The 24,531-nt window shown below is 38.6% G+C and overlaps 3 protein-coding genes across 5 annotated transcripts in view; 2 read left to right on the top strand and 1 right to left on the bottom strand.

The window, feature by feature from the left end:
- Window positions 1-14,599, top strand: part of LOC118567200 — a 21,071-nt gene extending 6,472 nt beyond the window's left edge. Inside the window, exons 7-12 of the mRNA XM_036151675.1 lie at window positions 2,523-2,548; window positions 4,766-4,855; window positions 6,304-6,394; window positions 12,454-12,543; window positions 13,872-13,961; window positions 14,052-14,599. Of these exons, the coding sequence (XP_036007568.1) occupies window positions 2,523-2,548; window positions 4,766-4,855; window positions 6,304-6,394; window positions 12,454-12,458 (212 nt within the window). The 3' untranslated portion in view covers window positions 12,459-12,543; window positions 13,872-13,961; window positions 14,052-14,599. The remainder of the gene's footprint in view (window positions 1-2,522; window positions 2,549-4,765; window positions 4,856-6,303; window positions 6,395-12,453; window positions 12,544-13,871; window positions 13,962-14,051) is intronic.
- si:dkey-238f9.1 (chemokine-like protein TAFA-2) overlaps window positions 1-24,531 on the bottom strand; it is a 171,549-nt gene that overhangs the window by 141,589 nt on the left and 5,429 nt on the right. The window lies entirely within an intron of this gene.
- On the top strand, window positions 15,535-17,604 carry LOC118567199. Of its 2 annotated transcripts, none has more exons than XM_036151674.1 (4): window positions 15,535-16,216; window positions 16,339-16,392; window positions 16,466-16,579; window positions 17,070-17,604. In XM_036151674.1, exons 1-4 carry the CDS (start codon window positions 15,577-15,579, stop codon window positions 17,282-17,284), a joined length of 1,023 nt encoding a protein of 340 aa, XP_036007567.1. In that variant the 5' UTR covers window positions 15,535-15,576; the 3' UTR covers window positions 17,285-17,604. The 2 variants fall into 2 exon arrangements, with proteins under 2 accessions (XP_036007567.1, XP_036007566.1); XM_036151673.1 differs by having other exon boundaries at window positions 16,466-16,585.

Raw genomic sequence — 24,531 nt, 5'->3', positions numbered from 1 at the left:
CTTCATAGTTGAACATGACGGCAGCGATTAATCAACAATGCACCAAGCTAGTCATCAGCTTATCTCTTTGATTAGTCAATGGTTTAGTTGTCGCATAGTTGGTCATTTAGATTGCCTCTATGTTAGTAAACCTGCATTAAATATAGTATTAAGAGGCTATTCCTCTTCCACAGGCTAGCAAAGAATCATCTGTGACTGAGGCTGTCGAAGTTGAGCATGCTGGCTCATCGGATCAAGCTCCGTCCAAGTCCTCCGAGAAAAGGTAATTTTTCCTGGCGTCATTTCATCTGCCTTCCAGTTATCAGTCCTACTTGTGTTTTTCAGAGACATCTCAGTACTTTTACATTGGTAAAAAATGTCCTTCATTAAACAGGTTTCCTTCAGGAGACCTAGTAACACACACTAATCTGGTCAAATGTCATTGTGGGGACTATAGCAGCTGTAGTCTGTACACAGTTAATGGCTGGTTTGTGATAACACACATTTTTCTGGTTTACAGTAAGTGAGGACCCCGTTTGAGGGTTTTTAATCATCATTTATTCTGCCTTTATGGAACTATAGCGTTTGCTTCCACTTATCAGTAGCATGGTTCACACCTGGCTTATTATCTGATGTATGCACTGTATCAGGACTGTTATACAAAGATGTTTAGAAGGCAATCCTGTGTTTTTTTATTGGGTAACTTAGTAAAGGTCAATGTGGTGTAGAAATGAGAGGCTATGTAAATAACAGATCATTGGTAAACTGAACTGCTTCATAGTTGAACATGACAGCAGCGATTAATCAACAATGCACCATGCTAGTCATCAGCTTTATACTTTTGATTAGTCAATGGTTTTAGGTTGTCGCATAGTTGGTCATTTAGATTGCCTCTATGTTAGTAAACTGCACTTAAATATAGTATTAAGAGGCTATTTTCCTCTTCCACAGGCTAGCAAAGAATCATCTGTGACTGAGGCTGTCGAAGTTGAGCATGCTGGCTCATCGGATCAAGCTCCGTCCAAGTCCTCCAAGAAAAAGGTAATTTTTCCTGAACGTCATTTCATCTGCCTTCCAGTTATCAGTCCTACTTGTGTTTTTCAGAGACATCTCAGTACTTTTACATTGGTAAAAAATGTCCTTCATTGAACAGGTTTCCTTCAGGAGATAGTAACACCACACTAATCTGGTCAAATGTCATGGGGACTATAGCAGCTGTAGTCTGTACACAGTTAATGGCTGGTTTTGTGATAACACACATTTTTCTGGTTACAGTACAAGTGAGGACCCCGTTTGAGGGTTTTTTAATCATCATTTATTCTGCCTTTATGGAACTATAGCGTTTGCTTCCACTTATCAGTAGCATGGTTCACACCTGGCTTATTATCTGATGTATGCACTGTATCAGGGACTGTTATACAAAGATGTTTAGAAGGCAATCCTGTGTTTTTTTTTATTGGGTAAACTTAGTAAAGGTCAATGTGGTGTAGAAATGAGAGGCTATGTAAATAACAGATCATTGGTAAACTGAACCTGCTTCATAGTTGAACATGACAGCAGCGATTAATCAACAATGCACCATGCTAGTCATCAGCTTTATCTCTTTTGATTAGTCAATGGTTTTAGGTTGTCGCATAGTTGGTCATTTAGATTGCCTCTATGTTAGTAAACCTGCACTTAAATATAGTATTAAGAGGCTATTTTCCTCTTCCACAGGCTAGCAAAGAATCATCTGTGACTGAGGCTGTCGAAGTTGAGCATGCTGGCTCATCGGATCAAGCTCCGTCCAAGTCCTCCAAGAAAAAGGTAATTTTTCCTGAGCGTCATTTCATCTGCCTTCCAGTTATCAGCCCTACTTGTGTTTTTCAGAGACATCTCAGTACTTTTACATTGGTAAAAAATGTCCTTCATTAAACAGGTTTCCTTCAGGAGACCTAGTAACACACAAATCTGGTCAAATGTCATGTGGGGACTAAAGCAGCTGTAGTCTGTACACAGTTAATGGCTGGTTTGTGATAACACACATTTTTCTGGTTTACAGTACAAGTGAGGACCCCGTTTGAGGGTTTTTTAATCATCATTTATTCTGCCTTTATGGAACTATAGCGTTTGCTTCCACTTATCAGTAGCATGGTTCACACCTGGCTTATTATCTGATGTATGCACTGTATCAGGGACTGTTATACAAAGATGTTTAGAAGGCAATCCTGTGTTTTTTTATTGGGTAAACTTAGTAAAGGTCAATGTGGTGTAGAAATGAGAGGCTATGTAAATAACAGATCATTGGTAAACTGAACCTGCTTCATAGTTGAACATGACAGCAGCGATTAATCAACAATGCACCAGCTAGTCATCAGCTTTATCTCTTTTGATTAGTCAATGGTTTTAGGTTGTCGCATAGTTGGTCATTTAGATTGCCTCTATGTTAGTAAACCTGCACTTAAATATAGTATTAAGAGGCTATTTTCCTCTTCCACAGGCTAGCAAAGAATCATCTGTGACTGAGGCTGTCGAAGTTGAGCATGCTGGCTCATCGGATCAAGCTCCGTCCAAGTCCTCCGAGAAAAAGGTAATTTTTCCTGAGCGTCATTTCATCTGCCTTCCAGTTATCAGTCCTACTTGTGTTTTTCAGAGACATCTCAGTACTTTTACATTGGTAAAAAATGTCCTTCATTAAACAGGTTTCCTTCAGGAGACCTAGTAACACACACTAATCTGGTCAAATGTCATTGTGGGGACTATAGCAGCTGTAGTCTGTACACAGTTAATGCGCTGGTTTGTGATAACACACATTTTCTGGTTTACAGTACAAGTGAGGACCCCGTTTGAGGGTTTTTTAATCATCATTTATTCTGCCTTTATGGAACTATAGCGTTTGCTTCCACTTATCAGTAGCATGGTTCACACCTGGCTTATATCTGATGTATGCACTGTATCAGGGGACTGTTATACAAAGATGTTTAGAAGGCAATCCTGTGTTTTTTTATTGGGTAAACTTAGTTAAAGGTCAATGTGGTGTAGAATGTCGGTAGGGTTATGTAAATAACAGATCATTGGTAAACTGAACCTGCTTCATAGTTGAACATGACAGCAGCGATTAATCAACAATGCACCAAGCTAGTCATCAGCTTTATCTTTTTGATTAGTCAATGGTTTTAGGTTGTCGCATAGTTGGTCATTTAGATTGCCTCTATGTTAGTAAACCTGCACTTAAATATAGTATTAAGAGGCTATTTTCCTCTTCCACAGGCTAGCAAAGAATCATCTGTGACTGAGGCTGTCGAAGTGAGCTGAGTGCTGGCTCATCGGATCAAGCTCCGTCCAAGTCCTCCGAGAAAAAGGTATTTTTCCTGAACGTCATTTCATCTGCCTTCCAGTTATCAGTCCTACTTGTGTTTTCAGAGACATCTCAGTACTTTTACATTGGTAAAAAATGTCCTTCATTAAACAGGTTTCCTTCAGGAGACCTAGTAACACACACTAATCTGGTCAAATGTCATTGTGGGGACTATAGCAGCTGTAGTCTGTACACAGTTAATGGCTGGTTGGTGATAACACACATTTTTCTGGTTTTACAGTACAAGTGAGGACCCCGTTTGAGGGTTTTTTATCATCATTATTCTGACTTTATGGAACTATAGCGTTTTGCTTCCACTTATCAGTAGCATGGTTCACACCTGGCTTATTAATCTGATGTATGCACTGTATCAGGGACTGTTATACAAAGATGTTTAGAAGGAAATCCTGTGTTTTTTTAATTGGGTAAACTTAGTAAAGGTCAATGTGGTGTAGAAATGAGAGGCTATGTAAATAACAGATCATTGGTAAACTGAACCTGCTTCATAGTTGAACATGACAAGCAGCGATTAATCAACAATGCACCATGCTAGTCATCAGCTTTATCTCTTTTGATTAGTCAAGTGGTTTTAGGTTGTCCGCATAGTTGGTCCATTTAGATTGCCTCTATGTTAGTAAACCTGCACTTAAATATAGTATTAAGAGGCTATTTTCCTCTTCACAGGCTAGCAAAGAATCATCTGTGACTGAGGCTGTCGAAGTTGAGCATGCTGGCTCATCGGATCAAGCTCCGTCCAAGTCCTCCAAGAAAAAGGTAATTTTTCCTGAGCGTCATTTCATCTGCCTTCCAGTTATCAGCCCTACTTGTGTTTTTCAGAGACATCTCAGTACTTTACATTGGTAAAAAATGTCCTTCATTAAACAGGTTTCCTTCAGGAGACCTAGTAACACACACTAATCTGGTCAAATGTCATTGTGGGGGACTATAGCAGCTGTAGTCTGTACACAGTTAATGGCTGGTTTGTGATAACACACATTTTTCTGGTTTACAGTACAAGTGAGGACCCCGTTTGAGGGTTTTTTAATCATCATTTATTCTGCCTTTATGGAACTATAGCGTTTGCTTCCACTTATCAGTAGCATGGTTCACACCTGGCTTATTATCTGATGTATGCACTGTATCAGGGACTGTTATACAAAGATGTTTAGAAGGCAATCCTGTGTTTTTTTTATTGGGTAAACTTAGTAAAGGTCAATGTGGTGTAGAAATGAGAGGCTATGTAATAACAGATCATTGGTAAACTGAACCTGCTTCATAGTTGAACATGACAGCAGCGATTAATCAACATGCCACCAAGCTAGTCATCAGCTTTATCTCTTTTGATTAGTCAATGGTTTTAGGTTGTCGCATAGTTGTCATTTAGATTGCCTCTATGTTAGTAAACCTGCACTTAATATAGTATTAAGAGGCTATTTTCCTCTTCCACAGGCTAGCAAAGAATCATCTGTGACCGAGGCTGTCGAAGTTGAGCATGCTGGCTCATCAGATCAAGCTCCGTCCAAGTCCTCCGAGAAAAAGGTAATTTTTCCTGAGCGTTCATTTTCATCTGCTTCCAGTTATCAGTCCTACTGTGTTTTTTCAGAGACATCTCAGTACTTTTACATTGGTAAAAAATGTCCTTCATTGAACAGGTTTCCTTCAGGAGTCCTAGTAACACACACTAATCTGGTCAAATGTCATTGTGGGGACTATAGCAGCTGTAGTCTGTACACAGTTAATGGCTGGTTTGTGATAACACACATTTTTCTGGTTTACAGTACAAGTGAGGACCCCGTTTGAGGGTTTTTTAATCATCATTTATTCTGCCTTTATGGAACTATAGCGTTTGCTTCCACTTATCAGTAGCATGGTTCACACCTGGCTTATTATCTGATGTATACACTGTATCAGGGACTGTTATACAAAGATGTTTAGAAGGCAATCCTGTGTTTTTTTTATTGGGCTAAACTTAGTAAAGGTCAATGTGGTGTAGAAATGAGAGGCTATGTAAAATAACAGATCATTGGTAAACTGAACCTGCTTCATAGTTGAACATGACAGCAGCGATTAATCAACAATGCACCATGCTAGTCATCAGCTTTATCTCTTTTGATTAGTCAATGGTTTTAGGTTGTCGCATAGTTGGTCATTTAGATTGCCTCTATGTTAGTAAACCCTGCACTTAAATATAGTATTAAGAGGCTATTTTCCTCTTCCACAGGCTAGCAAAGAATCATCTGTGACTGAGGCTGTCGAAGTTGAGCATGCTGGCTCATCGGATCAAGCTCCGTCCAAGTCCTCCGAGAAAAAGGTAATTTTTCCTGAACGTCATTTCATCTGCCTTCCAGTTATCAGTCCTACTTGTGTTTTTCAGAGACATCTCAGTACTTTACATTGGTAAAAAATGTCCTTCATTAAACAGGTTTCCTTCAGGAGACCTAGTAACACACACTAATCTGGTCAAATGTCATTGTGGGGACTATAGCAGCTGTAGTCTGTACACAGTTAATGGCTGGTTTGTGATAACACACATTTTTCTGGTTTACAGTACAAGTGAGGACCCCGTTTTGAGGGTTTTTTAATCATCATTTATTCTGCCTTATGGAACTATAGCGTTTGCTTCCACTTATCAGTAGCATGGTTCACACCTGGCTTATTATCTGATGTATACACTGTATCAGGGACTGTTATACAAAGATGTTTAGAAGGCAATCCTGTGTTTTTTTATTGGGTAAACTTAATAAAGGTCAATGTGGTGTAGAAATGAGAGGCTATGTAAATAACAGATCATTGGTAAACTGAACCTGCTTCATAGTTGAACATGACAGCAGCGATTAATCAACAATGCACCATGCTAGTCATCAGCTTTATTACTTTTGATTAGTCAATGGTTTTAGGTTGTCGCATAGTTGGTCATTTAGATTTCCTCTATGTTAGTAAACCTGCACTTAAATATAGTATTAAGAGGCTATTTTCCTCTTCCACAGGCTAGCAAAGAATCATCTGTGACTGAGGCTGTCGAAGTTGAGCATGCTGGCTCATCGGATCAAGCTCCGTCCAAAGTCCTCCGAGAAAAAGGTAATTTTTCCTGAACGTCATTTCATCTGCCTTCCAGTTATCAGTCCTACTTGTGTTTTTCAGAGACATCTCAGTACTTTTACATTGGTAAAAAAATGTCCTTCATTAAACAGGTTTCCTTCAGGAGACCTAGTAACACACACTAATCTGGTCAAATGTCATTGTGGGGACTATAGCAGCTGTAGTCTGTACACAGTTAATGGCTGGTTTGTGATAACACACATTTTTCTGGTTTTACAGTACAAGTGAGGACCCCGTTTGAGGGTTTTTTAATCATCATTTATTCTGCCTTTATGGAACTATAGCGTTTGCTTCCACTTATCAGTAGCATGGTTCACACCTGGCTTATTATCTGATGTATGCACTGTATCAGGGACTGTTATACAAAGATGTTTAGAAGGCAATCCTGTGTTTTTTTATTGGGTAAACTTAATAAAGGTCAATGTGGTGTAGAAATGAGAGGCTATGTAAATAACAGATCATTGGTAAACTGAACCTGCTTCATAGTTGAACATGACAGCAGCGATTAATCAACAATGCACCAAGCTAGTCATCAGCTTTATTACTTTTGATTAGTCAATGGTTTTAGGTTGTCGCATAGTTGGTCATTTAGATTGCCTCTATGTTAGTAAACCTGCACTTAAATATAGTATTAAGAGGCTATTTTCCTCTTCCACAGGCTAGCAAAGAATCATCTGTGACTGAGGCTGTCGAAGTTGAGCATGCTGGCTCATCGGATCAAGCTCCGTCCAAGTCCTCCGAGAAAAAGGTAATTTTTCCTGAACGTCATTTCATCTGCCTTCCAGTTATCAGCCCTACTTGTGTTTTTCAGAGACATCTCAGTACTTTTACATTGGTAAAAAATGTCCTTCATTAAACAGGTTTCCTTCAGGAGACCTAGTAACACACACTAATCTGGTCAAATGTCATTGTGGGGACTATAGCAGCTGTAGTCTGTACACAGTTAATGGCTGGTTTGTGATAACACACATTTTTCTGGTTTACAGTACAAGTGAGGACCCCCGTTTGAGGGTTTTTTAATCATCATTTATTCTGCCTTTATGGAACTATAGCGTTTGCTTCCACTTATCAGTAGCATGGTTCACACCTGGCTTATTATCTGATGTATGCACTGTATCAGGGACTGTTATACAAAGATGTTTAGAAGGCAATCCTGTGTTTTTTTTAATTGGGTAAACTTAGTAAAGGTCAATGTGGTGTAGAAATGAGAGGCTATGTAAATAACAGATCATTGGTAAACTGAACCTGCTTCATAGTTGAACATGACAGCAGCGATTAATCAACAATGCACCAAGCTAGTCATCAGCTTTATTTCTTTTGATTAGTCAATGGTTTTAGGTTGTCGCATAGTTGGTCATTTAGATTGCCTCTATGTTAGTAAACCTGCACTTAAATATAGTATTAAGAGGCTATTTTCCTCTTCCACAGGCTAGCAAAGAATCATCTGTGACTGAGGCTGTCGAAGTTGAGCATGCTGGCTCATCGGATCAAGCTCCGTCCAAGTCCTCCGAGAAAAAGGTAATTTTTCCTGAGCGTCATTTCATCTGCCTTCCAGTTATCAGTCCTACTTGTGTTTTTCAGAGACATCTCAGTACTTTTACATTGGTAAAAAATGTCCTTCATTCAACAGGTTTCCTTCAGGAGTCCTAGTAACACACACTAATCTGGTCAAATGTCATTGTGGGGACTATAGCAGCTGTAGTCTGTACACAGTTAATGGCTGGTTTGTGATAACACACATTTTTCTGGTTTACAGTACAAGTGAGGACCCCGTTTGAGGGTTTTTTAATCATCATTTATTCTGCCTTTATGGAACTATAGCGTTTGCTTCCACTTATCAGTAGCATGGTTCACACCTGGCTTATTATCTGATGTATGCACTGTATCAGGGACTGTTATACAAAGATGTTTAGAAGGCAATCCTGTGTTTTTTTATTGGGTAAACTTAGTAAGGTCAATGTGGTGTAGAAATGAGAGGCTATGTAAATAACAGATCATTGGTAAACTGAACCTGCTTCATAGTTGAACATGACAGCAGCGATTAATCAACAATGCACCAAGCTAGTCATCAGCTTTATTACTTTTGATTAGTCAATGGTTTTAGGTTGTCGCATAGTTGGTCATTTAGATTGCCTCTATGTTAGTAAACCTGCACTTAAATATAGTATTAAGAGGCTATTTTCCTCTTCCACAGGCTAGCAAAGAATCATCTGTGACTGAGGCTGTCGAAGTTGAGCATGCTGGCTCATCGGATCAAGCTCCGTCCAAGTCCTCCGAGAAAAAGGTAATTTTTCCTGAACGTCATTTCATCTGCCTTCCAGTTATCAGCCCTACTTGTGTTTTTCAGAGACATCTCAGTACTTTTTACATTGGTTAAAAAATGTCCTTCATTAAACAGGTTTCCTTCAGGAGACCTAGTAACACACACTAATCTGGTCAAATGTCATTGTGGGGACTATAGCAGCTGTAGTCTGTACACAGTTAATGGCTGGTTTGTGATAACACACATTTTTCTGGTTTACAGTACAAGTGAGGACCCCGTTTGAGGGTTTTTTAATCATCATTTATTCTGCCTTTATGGAACTATAGCGTTTGCTTCCACTTATCAGTAGCATGGTTCACACCTGGCTTATTATCTGATGTATGCACTGTATCAGGGACTGTTATACAAAGATGTTTAGAAGGCAATCCTGTGTTTTTTTTTAATTGGGTAAACTTAGTAAAGGTCAATGTGGTGTAGAAATGAGAGGCTATGTAAATAACAGATCATTGGTAAACTGAACCTGCTTCATAGTTGAACATGACAGCAGCGATTAATCAACAATGCACCAAGCTAGTCATCAGCTTTATTCTTTTGATTAGTCAATGGTTTTAGGTTGTCGCATAGTTGGTCATTTAGATTGCCTCTATGTTAGTAAACCTGCACTTAAATATAGTATTAAGAGGCTATTTTCCTCTTCCACAGGCTAGCAAAGAATCATCTGTGACTGAGGCTGTCGAAGTTGAGCATGCTGGCTCATCGGATCAAGCTCCGTCCAAGTCCTCCGAGAAAAAGGTAATTTTTCCTGAGCGTCATTTCATCTGCCTTCCAGTTATCAGTCCCTACTTGTGTTTTTCAGAGACATCTCAGTACTTTTACATTGGTAAAAAATGTCCTTCATTCAACAGGTTTCCTTCAGGAGTCCTAGTAACACACACTAATCTGGTCAAATGTCATTGTGGGGACTATAGCAGCTGTAGTCTGTACACAGTTAATGGCTGGTTTGTGATAACACACATTTTTTTCTGGTTTACAGTACAAGTGAGGACCCCGTTTGAGGGTTTTTTAATCATCATTTATTCTGCCTTTATGGAACTATAGCGTTTGCTTCCACTTATCAGTAGCATGGTTCACACCTGGCTTATTATCTGATGTATGCACTGTATCAGGGACTGTTATACAAAGATGTTTAGAAGGCAATCCTGTGTTTTTTTATTGGGTAAACTTAGTAAAGGTCAATGTGGTGTAGAAATGAGAGGCTATGTAAATAACAGATCATTGGTAAACTGAACCTGCTTCATAGTTGAACATGACAGCAGCGATTAATCAACAATGCACCAAGCTAGTCATCAGCTTTATTACTTTTGATTAGTCAATGGTTTTAGGTTGTCGCATAGTTGGTCATTTAGATTGCCTCTATGTTAGTAAACCTGCACTTAAATATAGTATTAAGAGGCTATTTTTCCTCTTCCACAGGCTAGCAAAGAATCATCTGTGACTGAGGCTGTCGAAGTTGAGCATGCTGGCTCATCGGATCAAGCTCCGTCCAAGTCCTCCGAGAAAAAGGTAATTTTTCCTGAACGTCATTTCATCTGCCTTCCAGTTATCAGCCCTACTTGTGTTTTTCAGAGACATCTCAGTACTTTTACATTGGTAAAAAATGTCCTTCATTGAACAGGTTTCCTTCAGGAGTCCTAGTAACCACACACTAATCTGGTCAAATGTCATTGTGGGGACTATAGCAGCTGTAGTCTGTACACAGTTAATGGCTGGTTTGTGATAACACACATTTTTCTGGTTTACAGTACAAGTGAGGACCCCGTTTGAGGGTTTTTTAATCATCATTTATTCTGCCTTTATGGAACTATAGCGTTTGCTTCCACTTATCAGTAGCATGGTTCACACCTGGCTTATTATCTGATGTATGCACTGTATCAGGGACTGTTATACAAAGATGTTTAGAAGGCAATCCTGTGTTTTTTTATTGGGTAAACTTAATAAAGGTCAATGTGGTGTAGAAATGAGAGGCTATGTAAATAACAGATCATTGGTAAACTGAACCTGCTTCATAGTTGAACATGACAGCAGCGATTAATCAACAATGCACCAAGCTAGTCATCAGCTTTATTACTTTTGATTAGTCAATGGTTTTAGGTTGTCGCATAGTTGGTCATTTAGATTGCCTCTATGTTAGTAAACCTGCACTTAAATATAGTATTAAGAGGCTATTTTCCTCTTCCACAGGCTAGCAAAGAATCATCTGTGACTGAGGCTGTCGAAGTTGAGCATGCTGGCTCATCGGATCAAGCTCCGTCCAAGTCCTCCGAGAAAAAGGTAATTTTTCCTGAACGTCATTTCATCTGCCTTCCAGTTATCAGTCCTACTTGTGTTTTTCAGAGACATCTCAGTACTTTTACATTGGTAAAAAATGTCCTTCATTAAACAGGTTTCCTTCAGGAGACCTAGTAACACACACTAATCTGCTCAAATGTCATTGTGGGGACTATAGCAGCTGTAGTCTGTACACAGTTAATGGCTGGTTTGTGATAACACACATTTTTCTGGTTTACAGTACAAGTGAGGACCCCGTTTGAGGGTTTTTTAATCATCATTTATTCTGCCTTTATGGAACTATAGCGTTTGCTTCCACTTATCAGTAGCATGGTTCACACCTGGCTTATTATCTGATGTATGCACTGTATCAGGGACTGTTATACAAAGATGTTTAGAAGGCAATCCTGTGTTTTTTTATTGGGTAAACTTAGTAAAGGTCAATGTGGTGTAGAAATGAGAGGCTATGTAAATAACAGATCATTGGTAAACTGAACCTGCTTCATAGTTGAACATGACAGCAGCGATTAATCAACAATGCACCATGCTAGTCATCAGCTTTATCTCTTTTGATTAGTCAATGGTTTTAGGTTGTCGCATAGTTGGTCATTTAGATTGCCTCTATGTTAGTAAACCTGCACTTAAATATAGTATTAAGAGGCTATTTTCCTCTTCCACAGGCTAGCAAAGAATCATCTGTGACTGAGGCTGTCGAAGTTGAGCATGCTGGCTCATCGGATCAAGCTCCGTCCAAGTCCTCCAAGAAAAAGGTAATTTTTCCTGAACGTCATTTCATCTGCCTTCCAGTTATCAGTCCTACTTGTGTTTTTCAGAGACATCTCAGTACTTTTACATTGGTAAAAAATGTCCTTCATTAAACAGGTTTCCTTCAGGAGACCTAGTAACACACACTAATCTGGTCAAATGTCATTGTGGGGACTATAGCAGCTGTAGTCTGTACACAGTTAATGGCTGGTTTGTGATAACACACATTTTTCTGGTTTACAGTACAAGTGAGGACCCCGTTTGAGGGTTTTTTAATCATCATTTATTCTGCCTTTATGGAACTATAGCGTTTGCTTCCACTTATCAGTAGCATGGTTCACACCTGGCTTATTATCTGATGTATGCACTGTATCAGGGACTGTTATACAAAGATGTTTAGAAGGCAATCCTGTGTTTTTTTATTGGGTAAACTTAATAAAGGTCAATGTGGTGTAGAAATGAGAGGCTATGTAAATAACAGATCATTGGTAAACTGAACCTGCTTCATAGTTGAACATGACAGCAGCGATTAATCAACAATGCACCAAGCTAGTCATCAGCTTTATTACTTTTGATTAGTCAATGGTTTTAGGTTGTCGCATAGTTGGTCATTTAGATTGCCTCTATGTTAGTAAACCTGCACTTAAATATAGTATTAAGAGGCTATTTTCCTCTTCCACAGGCTAGCAAAGAATCATCTGTGACCGAGGCTGTCGAAGTTGAGCATGCTGCCTCATCGGATCAAGGTCCGTCCAAGTCCTCCGAGAAAAAGGTAATTTTTCCTGAACGTCATTTCATCTGCCTTCCAGTTATCAGTCCTACTTGTGTTTTTCAGAGACATCTCAGTACTTTTACATTGTTAAAAAATGTCCTTCATTGAACAGGTTTCCTTCAGGAGTCCTAGTAACACACACTAATCTGGTCAAATGTCATTGTGGGGACTATAGCAGCTGTAGTCTGTACACAGTTAATGGCTGGTTTGTGATAACACACATTTTTCTGGTTTACAGTACAAGTGAGGACCCCGTTTGAGGGTTTTTTAATCATCATTTATTCTGCCTTTATGGAACTATAGCGTTTGCTTCCACTTATCAGTAGCATGGTTCACACCTGGCTTATTATCTGATGTATGCACTGTATCAGGGACTGTTATACAAAGATGTTTAGAAGGCAATCCTGTGTTTTTTTATTGGGTAAACTTAGTAAAGGTCAATGTGGTGTAGGAATGAGAGGCTATGTAAATAACAGATCATTGGTAAACTGAACCTGCTTCATAGTTGAACATGACAGCAGCGATTAATCAACAATGCACCAAGCTAGTCATCAGCTTTATCTCTTTTGATTAGTCAATGGTTTTAGGTTGTTGAGTAGTTGGTCGTTTGTATTAGGGTTAGTAAACCCGTTAGAGTTTTTTTATTTATCATAATTTTTTCTGCTTTTTTGGAACTTAATTGTTTTTTTTTCCACCTATCAGTAGCATTGTTCACACTTGGTTTATGACCTGATGTATGTTCAGTATCGGGGATTATTATACAAGGATGTTTAGAGGCCAATCTTTATGTCTTCTTGGATAAACTGTGCAGATGAAAGTGGTGCAGAAATGAGAGGCTAATCCCCTAACCCCTTTTTCTCATAATGGTTATTATTCCTTTTAGACATTGAAAATTCTAAATTCTGTCTCTTATTAAGACAAATAAAAACACTTTTAAACTTAAATTCCAGGGTCATGACAATACTGTTTTGATTCATTCTCAGTCATTGTCTTTTTTGTGTGATATATTTCATCACTGGCATAGAGGTGATCAGTACATGGTTCTACCGACATCCACTGTAAAGTCATGGTTGCTTTAATTGCAGGTTTCAGGTAATCTACATAATTTGGTCTATTATTTCTAATATTCCTCTGGACAATAGTTCTTAGGTTTTTTTAATGAGGTTCCGGTTTGTTCAGGTTTTATTGCCAGTATTCCCAAAGAACACCTTGTTTATTGAACCAGTCTTCCAAAACCTCCTCGTAGATTGTTGTGTTGACTGTGGACTTTTTTTTTTTATCCTTGTTAAATAATTTCACTTACTCCTCAATTTTCTTTTTTATTCTAGAAACATCATTCAAGGTCTTCACCTGATACTAGCTCTTCTGATGAAGACCATTTGCTCATCCCTAAGTTAAGAAGGACCAAAAGCATTGTGGTAAGTTACACTATTTAGTAATCATGAACTTAAAAAAACCCAGAATGGCCATTTGAGATTTATTTTCCTTCTGGAATATTTTTTTTCTAGATGAACAAACTTGATAATTTGGAGTCCGATGACCTATTTGACCCTTCATCAAATGAGAGTGGAGAAGAATATGTTCCTAAAAGTAGTGAGGAATACTCTGAAGATACTGACACAAGCGAAATTATGGAAACTGACGATCAGAAAAGACTCCTCCTCTGTCATTTTAAGAAAGTTGCAGTTTCACCTCCCCCTGTGATGAAGGAGAACAGTAAAGATAAATGTACGGAGAGGGGACTTCACAGGGGACGTTCACCAACAAAAAAGCATGAAAAATTTCATAAATCCAAAAGGCGACGTTTTAGTCCTTCACTCTGTCGCACTAAATGCATTGGTGAGGCTCAGTCAGCTGATCAAATTGGACGTTCAAGTGAAGACGACAGCTCTGCCACATCAACACCTGTTGCAGAAGATGATGGTGTATCTTACTCTTCAGTTGCAGATGATAGATGTCCTAAAGTTTCTCCTGTCATACCTGCTGTTTCAAAAAGTCAGGATGGGTCACGTATTTACAACAAAAAGCAGTACTGTTTGTACTGTAAACAGGGATACATAAAAATTTCCAGGCATTTGGAGCGTGCTCATTACAAACAAACCTGAAGTTGCACAAGCCATAGCTTTTCCCAAAGGCTCCAGGGAAAGAAGGTTACACCTCGAACATTTGAGAAACAGAGGCAACTTTGCACACAATGTTGAGGTGCTTAATAGTGGCACTGGAAGACTGGTTCCACGCAAGCAACCAAGGGAAACATCTGAATCACAAAATTATCTCCACTGCACCTATTGCCAAGGATTATTCACAAAAAAAGTCCTCTGGAGGCACATGACAATCTGCAAGTTCAAGCCCAATGTTGTCAAGAAACCTGGCAAAACACGAGTTCAGGCGCTCTGTGCATTTGCTGTTCCCCCTCCCCCAGGAGTGAAGACAGAGTTCTGGAAGTTGTTGAACTCCATGATTCAGGATGAGGTGTACTCTGCTGTAAAATCTGATGAACTCATCATTGAATATGGACAGCATCTTTACAATAGACTGGGTTATGATCCCACAAAACATGAGTACATTCGTCAAAAGATGAGAGAACTTGGAAGACTTTTGATACATTCAAAGAAAATTACCCCCATGACGACGATTGAAGAACACATTAAACCTGCAAATTTTATGCTGGTTGTGGAATCTGTAAAATCCCTAGCAGGTTTTACGGTTGAAACAAACACCTACAGGTGCCCTAGTTTAGCGTTGAAGATTGGATACAGCTTGACAAAAATTTCACAGCTGGTTGAAAGTCGTGCAAATGTGCAGAAGAATTACAGTGCAGCTAAAGATGCTCGTGCATTCCGAAATGTTTATGAATCGAGATGGAATGAGTTTGTGTCAGCTGCATCTCTGAGAACACTCCAGGAATCAAAGTGGAATGCTCCACAGTTGCTTCCCTTTACTAAAGATGTCCAGACTCTTCATTTACATCTAAGTGAGCAACAGCAACATTTTTACAACCAATTATCAACAGAAGTATCCTCACAAACCTGGATGAATCTGACCAAAGTCACCCTGACTCAAGTGATTCTGTTCAACAGACGCCGATCCGGGGAAGTATCAAAAATGTCCCTTTCCGCATATCTGTCTTCGATTCCGAATAGTGATCAGGATGATTTGAAAGAAGCTCTATCTGACCTTGAAAAAAAACTGTGCAAACATTTTAGAAGATTAGAAATAAGAGGGAAAAGGGGCAGAAAGGTACCAGTCCTACTGACTCCAGAAATGCAGCAGTCATTGGATATGCTTGTCAGCAAACGACAGGAATGTGGTGTACCTACAGAAAACATCTACTTATTTGCAAGACCATTCGCAATGAGTTGCTATCGTGGCTCTGATTGCCTTCGGCATTTTGCTAGCACCTGTGGAGCCAAAAGACCAGACACATTGACATCAACAAAGCTGCGCAAGCAAACAGCAACTCTGTCTCAGATTTTGAACCTGAGCAATACAGAGTTGGATCAGCTAGCAAATTTCCTTGGTCACGATATAAGAGTTCATCGCCAGTTTTACAGGCTTCCAGAAGGCACCCTTCAGCTTGCTAAAATCAGTAAAGTACTCATGGCACTGGAGCAGGGACGTCTTGTTGACTTTAAAGGAAAAAGCCTGGATGACATAACCATTGACCCTGAAGGTACTGCTTGTCTTTTTTTAGCATGTATTTCTATGTAAATGATTTAATGCATTGCTTTTATTTTGGTTATTGCCATGTGACAAAATGTTGATCCAGTTGTGGTGCTTTTAAACCAATTACAGAGAATGTGAAGTTGGACAGTGAGGAAGAGGCAGAGTTTGAGTCAGATCCTAAGGGTAAGCAATAGGTTTAAATAAGTAAGTAAATAAATTAATACAGCTTATATTATTTTTTTACTTTTCATTTCAGAGGATCAAGTCACATCCATCGGGGAACATAGAACAGAAATGGAGGACAGAAATGCCGAAATACAGGACAATAGGACACCTTCACAAACCAGCAAAAGTAGTTCACCTAAAAAGGGTAAAAGTAAGTATTCCACTCATTTGTCCCTCTACTCCCTGCCCCTCTCCATCTTATAGAATTCCTCTAGGTTTTTGTTTGAATTCTATTTTTTATGCATATCAAAGCTGTTTAGTGAATTTTCTCAATGTTTTTCAAATGCATTTTATATTAAATGTGTTTGAAGAATAGATGAAGATAAATTATCCATATATCTTTTTCATTAACATTATTAGTTTTTAAGAGAATGTTTTGCTTTTTTTTGCCACTTTTTGGGAGATTCGTCTAATTGAGTATGAGTATATCTTGCAATTGTAAAACAAAATAATCTTTAAGTATGATATTGCTTTGATTTCATTTTAGCTTAAAAAAAAAAAAAAAAAAAAAAAATATATATATATATATATATATATATATATATATATATATATATATATATATATATATATGTGTGTGTGTGTGTGTCAGGCCTGAATTTATTTTACATGTATTATTAACTTTGGTTTTACAGGTCGCCAGCCATCTAAGAGGAGAACTTGGGAGAAAGCAGAGATCCTTGCAGTTGAAAAGCACTTGATGCCATTCATCAACACATGTCGTGTTCCAGGGAAGACTGATTGTGAGATGTGTCTAAAACAGGAACCTGTTGCACTCAGACACCGAAATTGGCTAGCTATTAAGTTTTATGTCAAGAATCGCATAACAGCCCTCAAAAACAAAGTTTAGAAGGTTTTAATTTCAAACTTCTTTTAAGTGCTTTAGTTGCTTAGTCATGTCATAGACATTTCAGTTTGTCTTTGTCTTCCTTTAAAGTACAGGCAATAGGACATTTTTTCGTTCTTACATTGCTTCACAATAACTTAAAAAAACTGAGGGTACTGAGGGTGATTTCAAGACTGTTTATCCCTGTTAGTTTATTGGTAAATGGGCAAATATACCAACCTGATGCTGCATATGAAACGTAAAGGAACGTTTGCGGAACGGTGGAATGAACAATGTAAATATGTGTGCAATTGGCAACAACTCTAGTTTACATTTGAACCACAGCCATGAGTAACTTTGCCTGTTCTTGGGTGTTCTTAAGAGAACAGGCTCCTAATCTGACATTAGGACAGATAGGGATATCTTATTTAAAAGCAGAAGTAATTTCAGTTTGTAATTTTTAAGTTAAGTTGTTGGTTTGCATAGCATTTACAGGGGGGAAAATCCCATCAAGAGTTCTGTTGATGGGAACAATAAATGTTCATTATTCTACACATTTTATACATCATCACAGAGGACTCAGAGCGGTCTCCACAGGAACAACACTCAGCCTCTGCGGTTGCTACCTCGATGCAGCTCAAGAAGTCTTGCCTGTAATTTGACCAATAGTACATATGATATAAAGTGACTGCGAGGAGCAGAAACCAGAGCATTCAAGGATTTACAGCTTTGATCATGAAAACTAAATCTGCCGCTATTGGAAAAACCAAGTTGGTTAGTTCAAAAATGAGCATATATGATTTACAAGGCTTTGCAATGCCTTTAAATACTGAGCCATACTTGTGAGGCACATGGCTAACCTTCAACTATTATTTCTCACTTTTCGAGAAACTTGAGTAACACCAGTTGAACAATAAACGTTCAGGTTCTGTAGAGAAAGAGATATTTCCTCTGTTTAATTAGGACATCCTTATTTGAGCTCACTGAGTCACAGACACTGATGCAAGGCTCGCTGATTTTGTTACTTCTTTGGTGACCCTGACCTTGGGGCAAAGTTGTTTAATTTAAATGAGATATAAATGTTTAAGGGCTTCAGGTGCTTTGCCTTGTTTATTCCCACGTGTGGGTGAAGTTCTTATCCCTGTTAAGTTTATTAGTAAATGGAAAAAAAATAACCAACCTGATGCTGCATTTGAAACATAAAGGAATGTTTAGCGGAATGGAGGAATAAACAATGTAAATTTGTATGCAATTGTCAACAACTGTAGTTTACATTTGAATCACAGCCATACATAATTGCCTGTTCTTTTTAAGAGAAACAGGCTCCTAATCTGACATTAGGACCGATAGGGAGATCCTATTTCAAGTTAGGTTGTTGGTTTGCACAGCATTTACAGGGGGGAAAAATCCCATCAAAAGTTCTGTGAATGGGAACAATAAATGTTCATTATTCTACACATTTATATGCCTTTGTCATTTATTTAATACATAAAAGTAAAATAAAAAACAATTTCCAGATGTATTAAATCAAAAAAACTAATGGAAATTAAATGTTGCTATAACATTTGGTCTGAGTTCTTCAGAGTCGTTGTAGATGTTGATTGTTGTGGGGAGGAAGGATTTCCTGTTTCATTGAGTATTACAATGGATCTAAAGAAGCCTCTGAGTGCAAATATCTGAAATTCTAATGAAGAGGATGATGGTTGTTTCTGTTTGTTTCATGAAGAATCCTTTGAACGATCCTCTCAAGAGAATTTCCACAGTAGTTCCCAGAACAGAATTATTCTATTGAGTTTTTTTAAATCCCTGGCCCTGATACTAACCCAAGAGATGATGGCAAAAGAGATGTCACTCTTTGCAACAGATTAATAGAAGGTATAGAGCCTCTTGCTGCAAATATGGAAGGATCTTAACTTTCTCAAGAGGTCCGGCCTGCTCTTCCTCCATGTTACATTAAAGAGCATGTATCTCACTATTCTCCTGGGGATAGTGTTATTCAAGCAGACATGTATTTAGTCTGTCCCATATTCAGTTAACATTAAAGTTCTTCGAGTGCATTCATGCTGGTACCCTTAAGACAATCCTGCAGGGCTCCTTCAATACTCTGACCATCTTGTCACAGTCCTCGTCATCACAGGTTGCCCTGAACAAGGTTTATAATCTGATCAAAGGGACAAGATTATGATCTGATGTCCAAACTTTAGAAATGTATGCATAATTTTAATCCCTTTATGTAGCCCTTTTATAAGAATAAATTATAATAAATGTACCAGCTGTTCCAACATGCTGCTACCTTGAGTGATTCAAGACTGAAATGAGTGGTTAACTTAATGTTTTTATCTATTCAAAAGTAGATTTCATTGAACAGTGAACTGTGGTGGCTGTTAAAGTGTTTTAAACCTAGATTTGTGCTAATGGTACCATCAATGTAAGAAAAACTGATAAGTGTATGTGTAATACCCCACTTACTACTAAATACCTGACACGTCCCCAAAAGGCAGGTTCTTATCAAGTTGGAAACTTTACTTTGTTTTATTGGAAATTCAAAGTGACCTTTTTGTTCACTGTCATTGTAGTATGCTACTTGATTTTTTGCAGAGCTATATTGCCTTCAGAAAGGGTGGTTCCCAGAAAGCATGGTCTTGTCTTGAGTCCCAACTACGGCTTATAAACAAGGCTGTGTGTGTGTGTGTGTGTGTGTGTGTGTGTGTGTGTGTGATGCTTGTGTGTGTGCGTGTGTGTGTAAAATTGTCAAAGTATCTATGAAGGAAAGAGTGCCGTGAAGATAGAAGGAAGAAGGGAGGGTGAGGGGAAAGGAAACTATCCTTTTTGAAAGTATATAACTGTGCTTCCTACCTGTAAATTGATGCTGGCTAAAAAATAAATAAAAAAAATAAAAAAACACAAATCTGAAAATGTACTGCAGCAACGGCGGAAGCTTTGCTGTGCTGTGCTGTAGAGATACAACAATGGGGAGAACCTCCAATAGCCTGTAACCATAAATGCTCACAAAGATAACACAGTGTTTAAGTGTGTTACTGAAGGCAACCTCCATGCCTAGCATTTAAAAACGAGGGCAGGGAATCCAATGTCTGCGTTTTATCTATTTATTTGGTCTTGTGAAGTGTACAATTAAAGTTAATATTCTCCGGGGATCCCAGACAAACACACATCTTACAAAGAATATTACTATACATGTCAGCTTGTAAGTGAATGTTTCCCAATCTGTGCTAAAATTAAAGAGCAACTATAAAGTTCTGTGTTTTCTTTCTCTGTTTTTGTTTACTTTATTTTTATTATATTTATTTTTTACATTCAGTCTGCCTTGAAGTTTCCCCTTTCTGTCAGTATATGTGTTTCTTTTACTTTCCTTGAGTTTGTATATTTGAATATTTCTTATATACTGATCCCTGGGTTGTTCCAAGGTTGTTTAATTACCAACATTCCTTGTTCTGTTTTCTTTCCTTTTACACCTAGAGTCCTTTAGTCATTATCTCTCCTCTGTTGAATGCTCTGTTCATGGTGAGCTTCTGTTCGGCAGTGCTTTTCTATTATTTATTCTTAATTTGTTGTGTTCCAGTATATTCAGGATTTAAGAATCTAATTTTTTAGTCACCATTACTAGTCTGCTTAGTTGTAAACCTGTTTTTGCCTTCTTTGTGGAAATAATTGCTATGACAAATGCCTGCAAGGACCCAAATTATTAAAACAATATATTAGAAATGCACTAAAGAGGCTTCTCCTGGTTGAAAATGTTTTTCACTTTACTTTAATATCTGATCTTCGGAATGTGATTTAGAAAAAATAAGATTTTTTTTAAGGACTGCAGCGGAGGATATTTAGTGACTCTGGGTATTGCTCAGCAAATACTGTCCACTAGCTCTGCTCAGAGCGTGGCTCATAAGCGCCAATGACAGTTTCCTGAACAATCCTGGCTCCTAATTCTAAGTTTTGCTATGTGTCTGACTTGTTTCATTTCTTGAATTTAACAGTAATGCAAATCTACCTGAGGAACCTGTACCTACAGCACAAAGGCATATGCTGACTGACAGAGAATGCATGTTTAAACGGATGACAGACGCTTCCTTATTCCAGTTTCCTTCCAATCAACTACAATATGAAAACTGTGATATGAGCAGAAATATACAGAATTATGTCCCACATTCAGATTCCGTATTGTTGCACGAGATTCAGACGCTTTTGGAGAGCAGAAGCCTTCCATGAAGAGTACTGACAATTCAGGGCACGAACCACAACACACCTCTGGCTGCTGACGTGATGAAAGGCTTAAAAAGAAAGGACCTTAAACCATCCCAACGTGCAAGTTTCCGATTTGCACGTTCTCCACTCCTCTCATTGCATCCGACTCCTGCCAAGGTCACAAGTGAAAATGGAAGAAGCGGAGAGGTTGAGCAAAGCAGACAGGCAAACCATCTTTCTGAAAATATACACTTGTGTATCGTCCTTTCGGCAAGCCTTCTCTTTCCTCATACCTTTTTCTTTGAGATGCATTTTCAGAGTGGAAAATGCTTTCAGCCACGACTGCGTGGTTTCTGGTCAGCTGGGAACAGTACCTCACAGAAAATAGGATGAAACAGCATTCCGCATTAAAACCTCAGACAATAACTGTGTAATTTACTGAAACCTCTTTTTGATTAGAGTTACAACCCTGTTGCATTTCTCCTGCTTCTTCAAAAAAAAGAACTAATGAGCACAGCAGACATACTCATAGGAAAACGGTTCTACCTAAATTGGCAAAAATAATGATTGCAAGCACAAAATAGAGTTTGAAAGCAAAAAGTAACACACGGTAAAGAAAACCATACATGTTGCTAAGACCCCTTTGGCACCGCATGGGACTGAAAGAGAAAGAAAACCGCCAAAAGGAAATTAGAGCTCCTATTGTCCCCAAGGAATCAAGGTTTAGAAATGGGGCCTCAAGAATCTCCACTTCCCAGACCTTTCTTCTGGTTTGAATGTAAGGGGCTTGGGGAGTTAGGCTCTTTGCTGTGGTGCAGGAGGTGATGAGAATTCAGCACAATGGCTCAGGACTGAGAGTGAGAGCTGCCAAACACTGAATATCTCAAGGAAAGGCAACAGAGAGGAACTGAAAAGAAAGTTGATAGAGCTGCAACCCACCATCTTGAAAAAGTGAATTATTCTGCTGGGGCTCCGGTCCTCCCTCAGCCCTCATCATCCTCAGTTTCCATAAACACATTAAGAATAAGGCGGAAAAAAATCTCCACTCAAACTCATGTGGCTCCCGCTCAGTATACAGAGTTTGCTCTGAGTGGTCGGGACTCTCTGGACTTCAAAATTGCATTTTGCTCGCGTATGTCGTCCCGGCACAGCAAGAGATCCCATTTAATGAGCTAGTACAATACTGACTTAAAGGTTTAAAGTTCACTTTCCAGTGGAGGTGAGATATTGCAGGATGATTTTGCTCTATGAAAGGAATGAACTCCTCACCCTGCTTACATGTGTCGTAATCAGAGCTGCTCCGTTGCGCTTTGTTCCAGCAAGTCAGACACTCATCAACTTTGTATTGTCCAGATCATTTTGTCTTCTGATTGGTTTAGTCGGCATGGAAATCCTCTCAGGCTAAAATGTGCTCCAAAGTGATAAACAAGGTCCAGATTATCACGGTACCACTGCTTTTCTCAAAGCGACCTCGAGGCTGGCCCTTGGTGGTGCTAACATCTCATTTAAATGTCCCTGTGAACTTTTGATTGTACGTTAGGTGACCACTATGGATGTTGAGGGAATCGGGGGTTTATTCCTACTTCTTACTCCATCGACGATGGCTGAATTTCCTCAGCAATTCTCTGTATATACAGAAGAAAATTAGCATATCACTGGTTTTCTTGGAGATGGACGTGGCATCTTTCAACAGCCAGTGAATAGCAGGAGAAGACCAACATAACCTAAGAGAGGTAATCATATTTCCTCAGTGCTGTTTGAGTGCTTCTATCCTGCAAACGATTGACACCTATTTGAATAATGAAAGGCAATTTTGTCACGTCGTAGTTTGCCTCCTTTGGATCCTTGATAAATCTAGCATGGAAGTTAAAAGTCCTCTGGTGCAGTATCCGTTCTTAAAAGGAAAATGTCTGATATTTTAACGTTTGTTCTGTTGCTAGGTTATGACCCATCGTTATTCTCACACTAAGAGATAATTCTCCAAGTGTCTTCCCTTTAAAAAAACAGAATCTGTTTCCCTGCTAGTCAGAGCAGTGCCAGGAATCAAGTGGACGTCAGGCCTGTTACTAAAACCTTTTACACCAACCTCCAAGCGTGCCAAATAGTTAATGCAAATTGTATTTTTGTTTGTTTTAGCTTCAAAGCTCATTAGACAGTTACGCACATTCCATACAGACCATGTTAGAAGGCAATGCTAAACCTATGACCTCCCCATGGGATTCACATACTGGCAAATAAAACATGTTAAATGTAGCTGAGCAGAGAAACTAACTGTAACAACACTAAACCTGCGTAAAAAAAAAAAAAAAATCATTTTCCAGCAGATTCCAGATGGGAGGGTGACTGTTATGCCTACCACAATATCTACCGCATTATTCATCATAAACAACCAGCTAATGCTCACATGACGACAGTTTATACTGGGGCTGTCCAAATTGTGGCCCGAGGGCCATTTATGGCCCTCAGAACGATTTTGTGTGGCTGCTGGACCACAATTTGAGAATGGCACAATCATCATCTAATATACTCCTCATCTAAATAAGGGGCTAATGAATACACATATTACTTGTGTATTCAGTTTACTGATCAGCATGTAAAAAGAACATTTTTACAATAATTCTTTAAGGTTTTTAATGTCAACCCAAGCGTTTTGAAGTGTTGTTCAATATTCACTTATACTATTTCCTCTGGTGTCACCCATATAACACTAGAACATTTAATTTTTTATCTGAATATGCCATATTATCCATATTTTTTTTTTCCTTCTGATAAGTTGTTCTCTTCTGCTGTACAGCATAACTTTAAATTTAGCTTTTTTTTTCCCATAGTGTGCTCTTGTATTTTTGTAGGTCTTCTCTGGAAATGCTCATTCTCTGTTTTTCCATGGGTGTTTTCGACTTGTTTCTGTGTGTTATATGAACGTCCTGAGCGGGTGTGTCTCACCAAAATGTCATTATGGTTTCATAATGAAAACAAAGGCTCTTAATTCTTGCTACTTCATATTATGAAGTGCACCAGTTGCTTTTACAGTAAAACATTCACAAAACATGATGCTGCCACCTTTGTACTTA

The sequence above is a fragment of the Fundulus heteroclitus genome, chromosome 20, assembly GCF_011125445.2.
Source record: "Fundulus heteroclitus isolate FHET01 chromosome 20, MU-UCD_Fhet_4.1, whole genome shotgun sequence".
In the NCBI taxonomy this organism is placed as follows: Eukaryota; Metazoa; Chordata; class Actinopteri; order Cyprinodontiformes; family Fundulidae; genus Fundulus; species Fundulus heteroclitus.
This window is presented reverse-complemented; position numbering and strand designations above follow the sequence as displayed.

Bases quoted from the DNA above. Each gene is read 5' to 3' on its own strand.
- LOC118567199 (XM_036151673.1), top strand. From the start codon at position 15,577: ATGAATCTGACCAAAGTCACCCTGACTCAAGTGATTCTGTTCAACAGA. The intron at 16,393-16,465 runs GTAAGCAATAGG...TTTTCATTTCAG, and splicing joins GTTTGAGTCAGATCCTAAGG to AGGATCAAGTCACATCCATC. The intron at 16,586-17,069 runs GTAAGTATTCCA...TTGGTTTTACAG, and splicing joins TTCACCTAAAAAGGGTAAAA to GTCGCCAGCCATCTAAGAGG.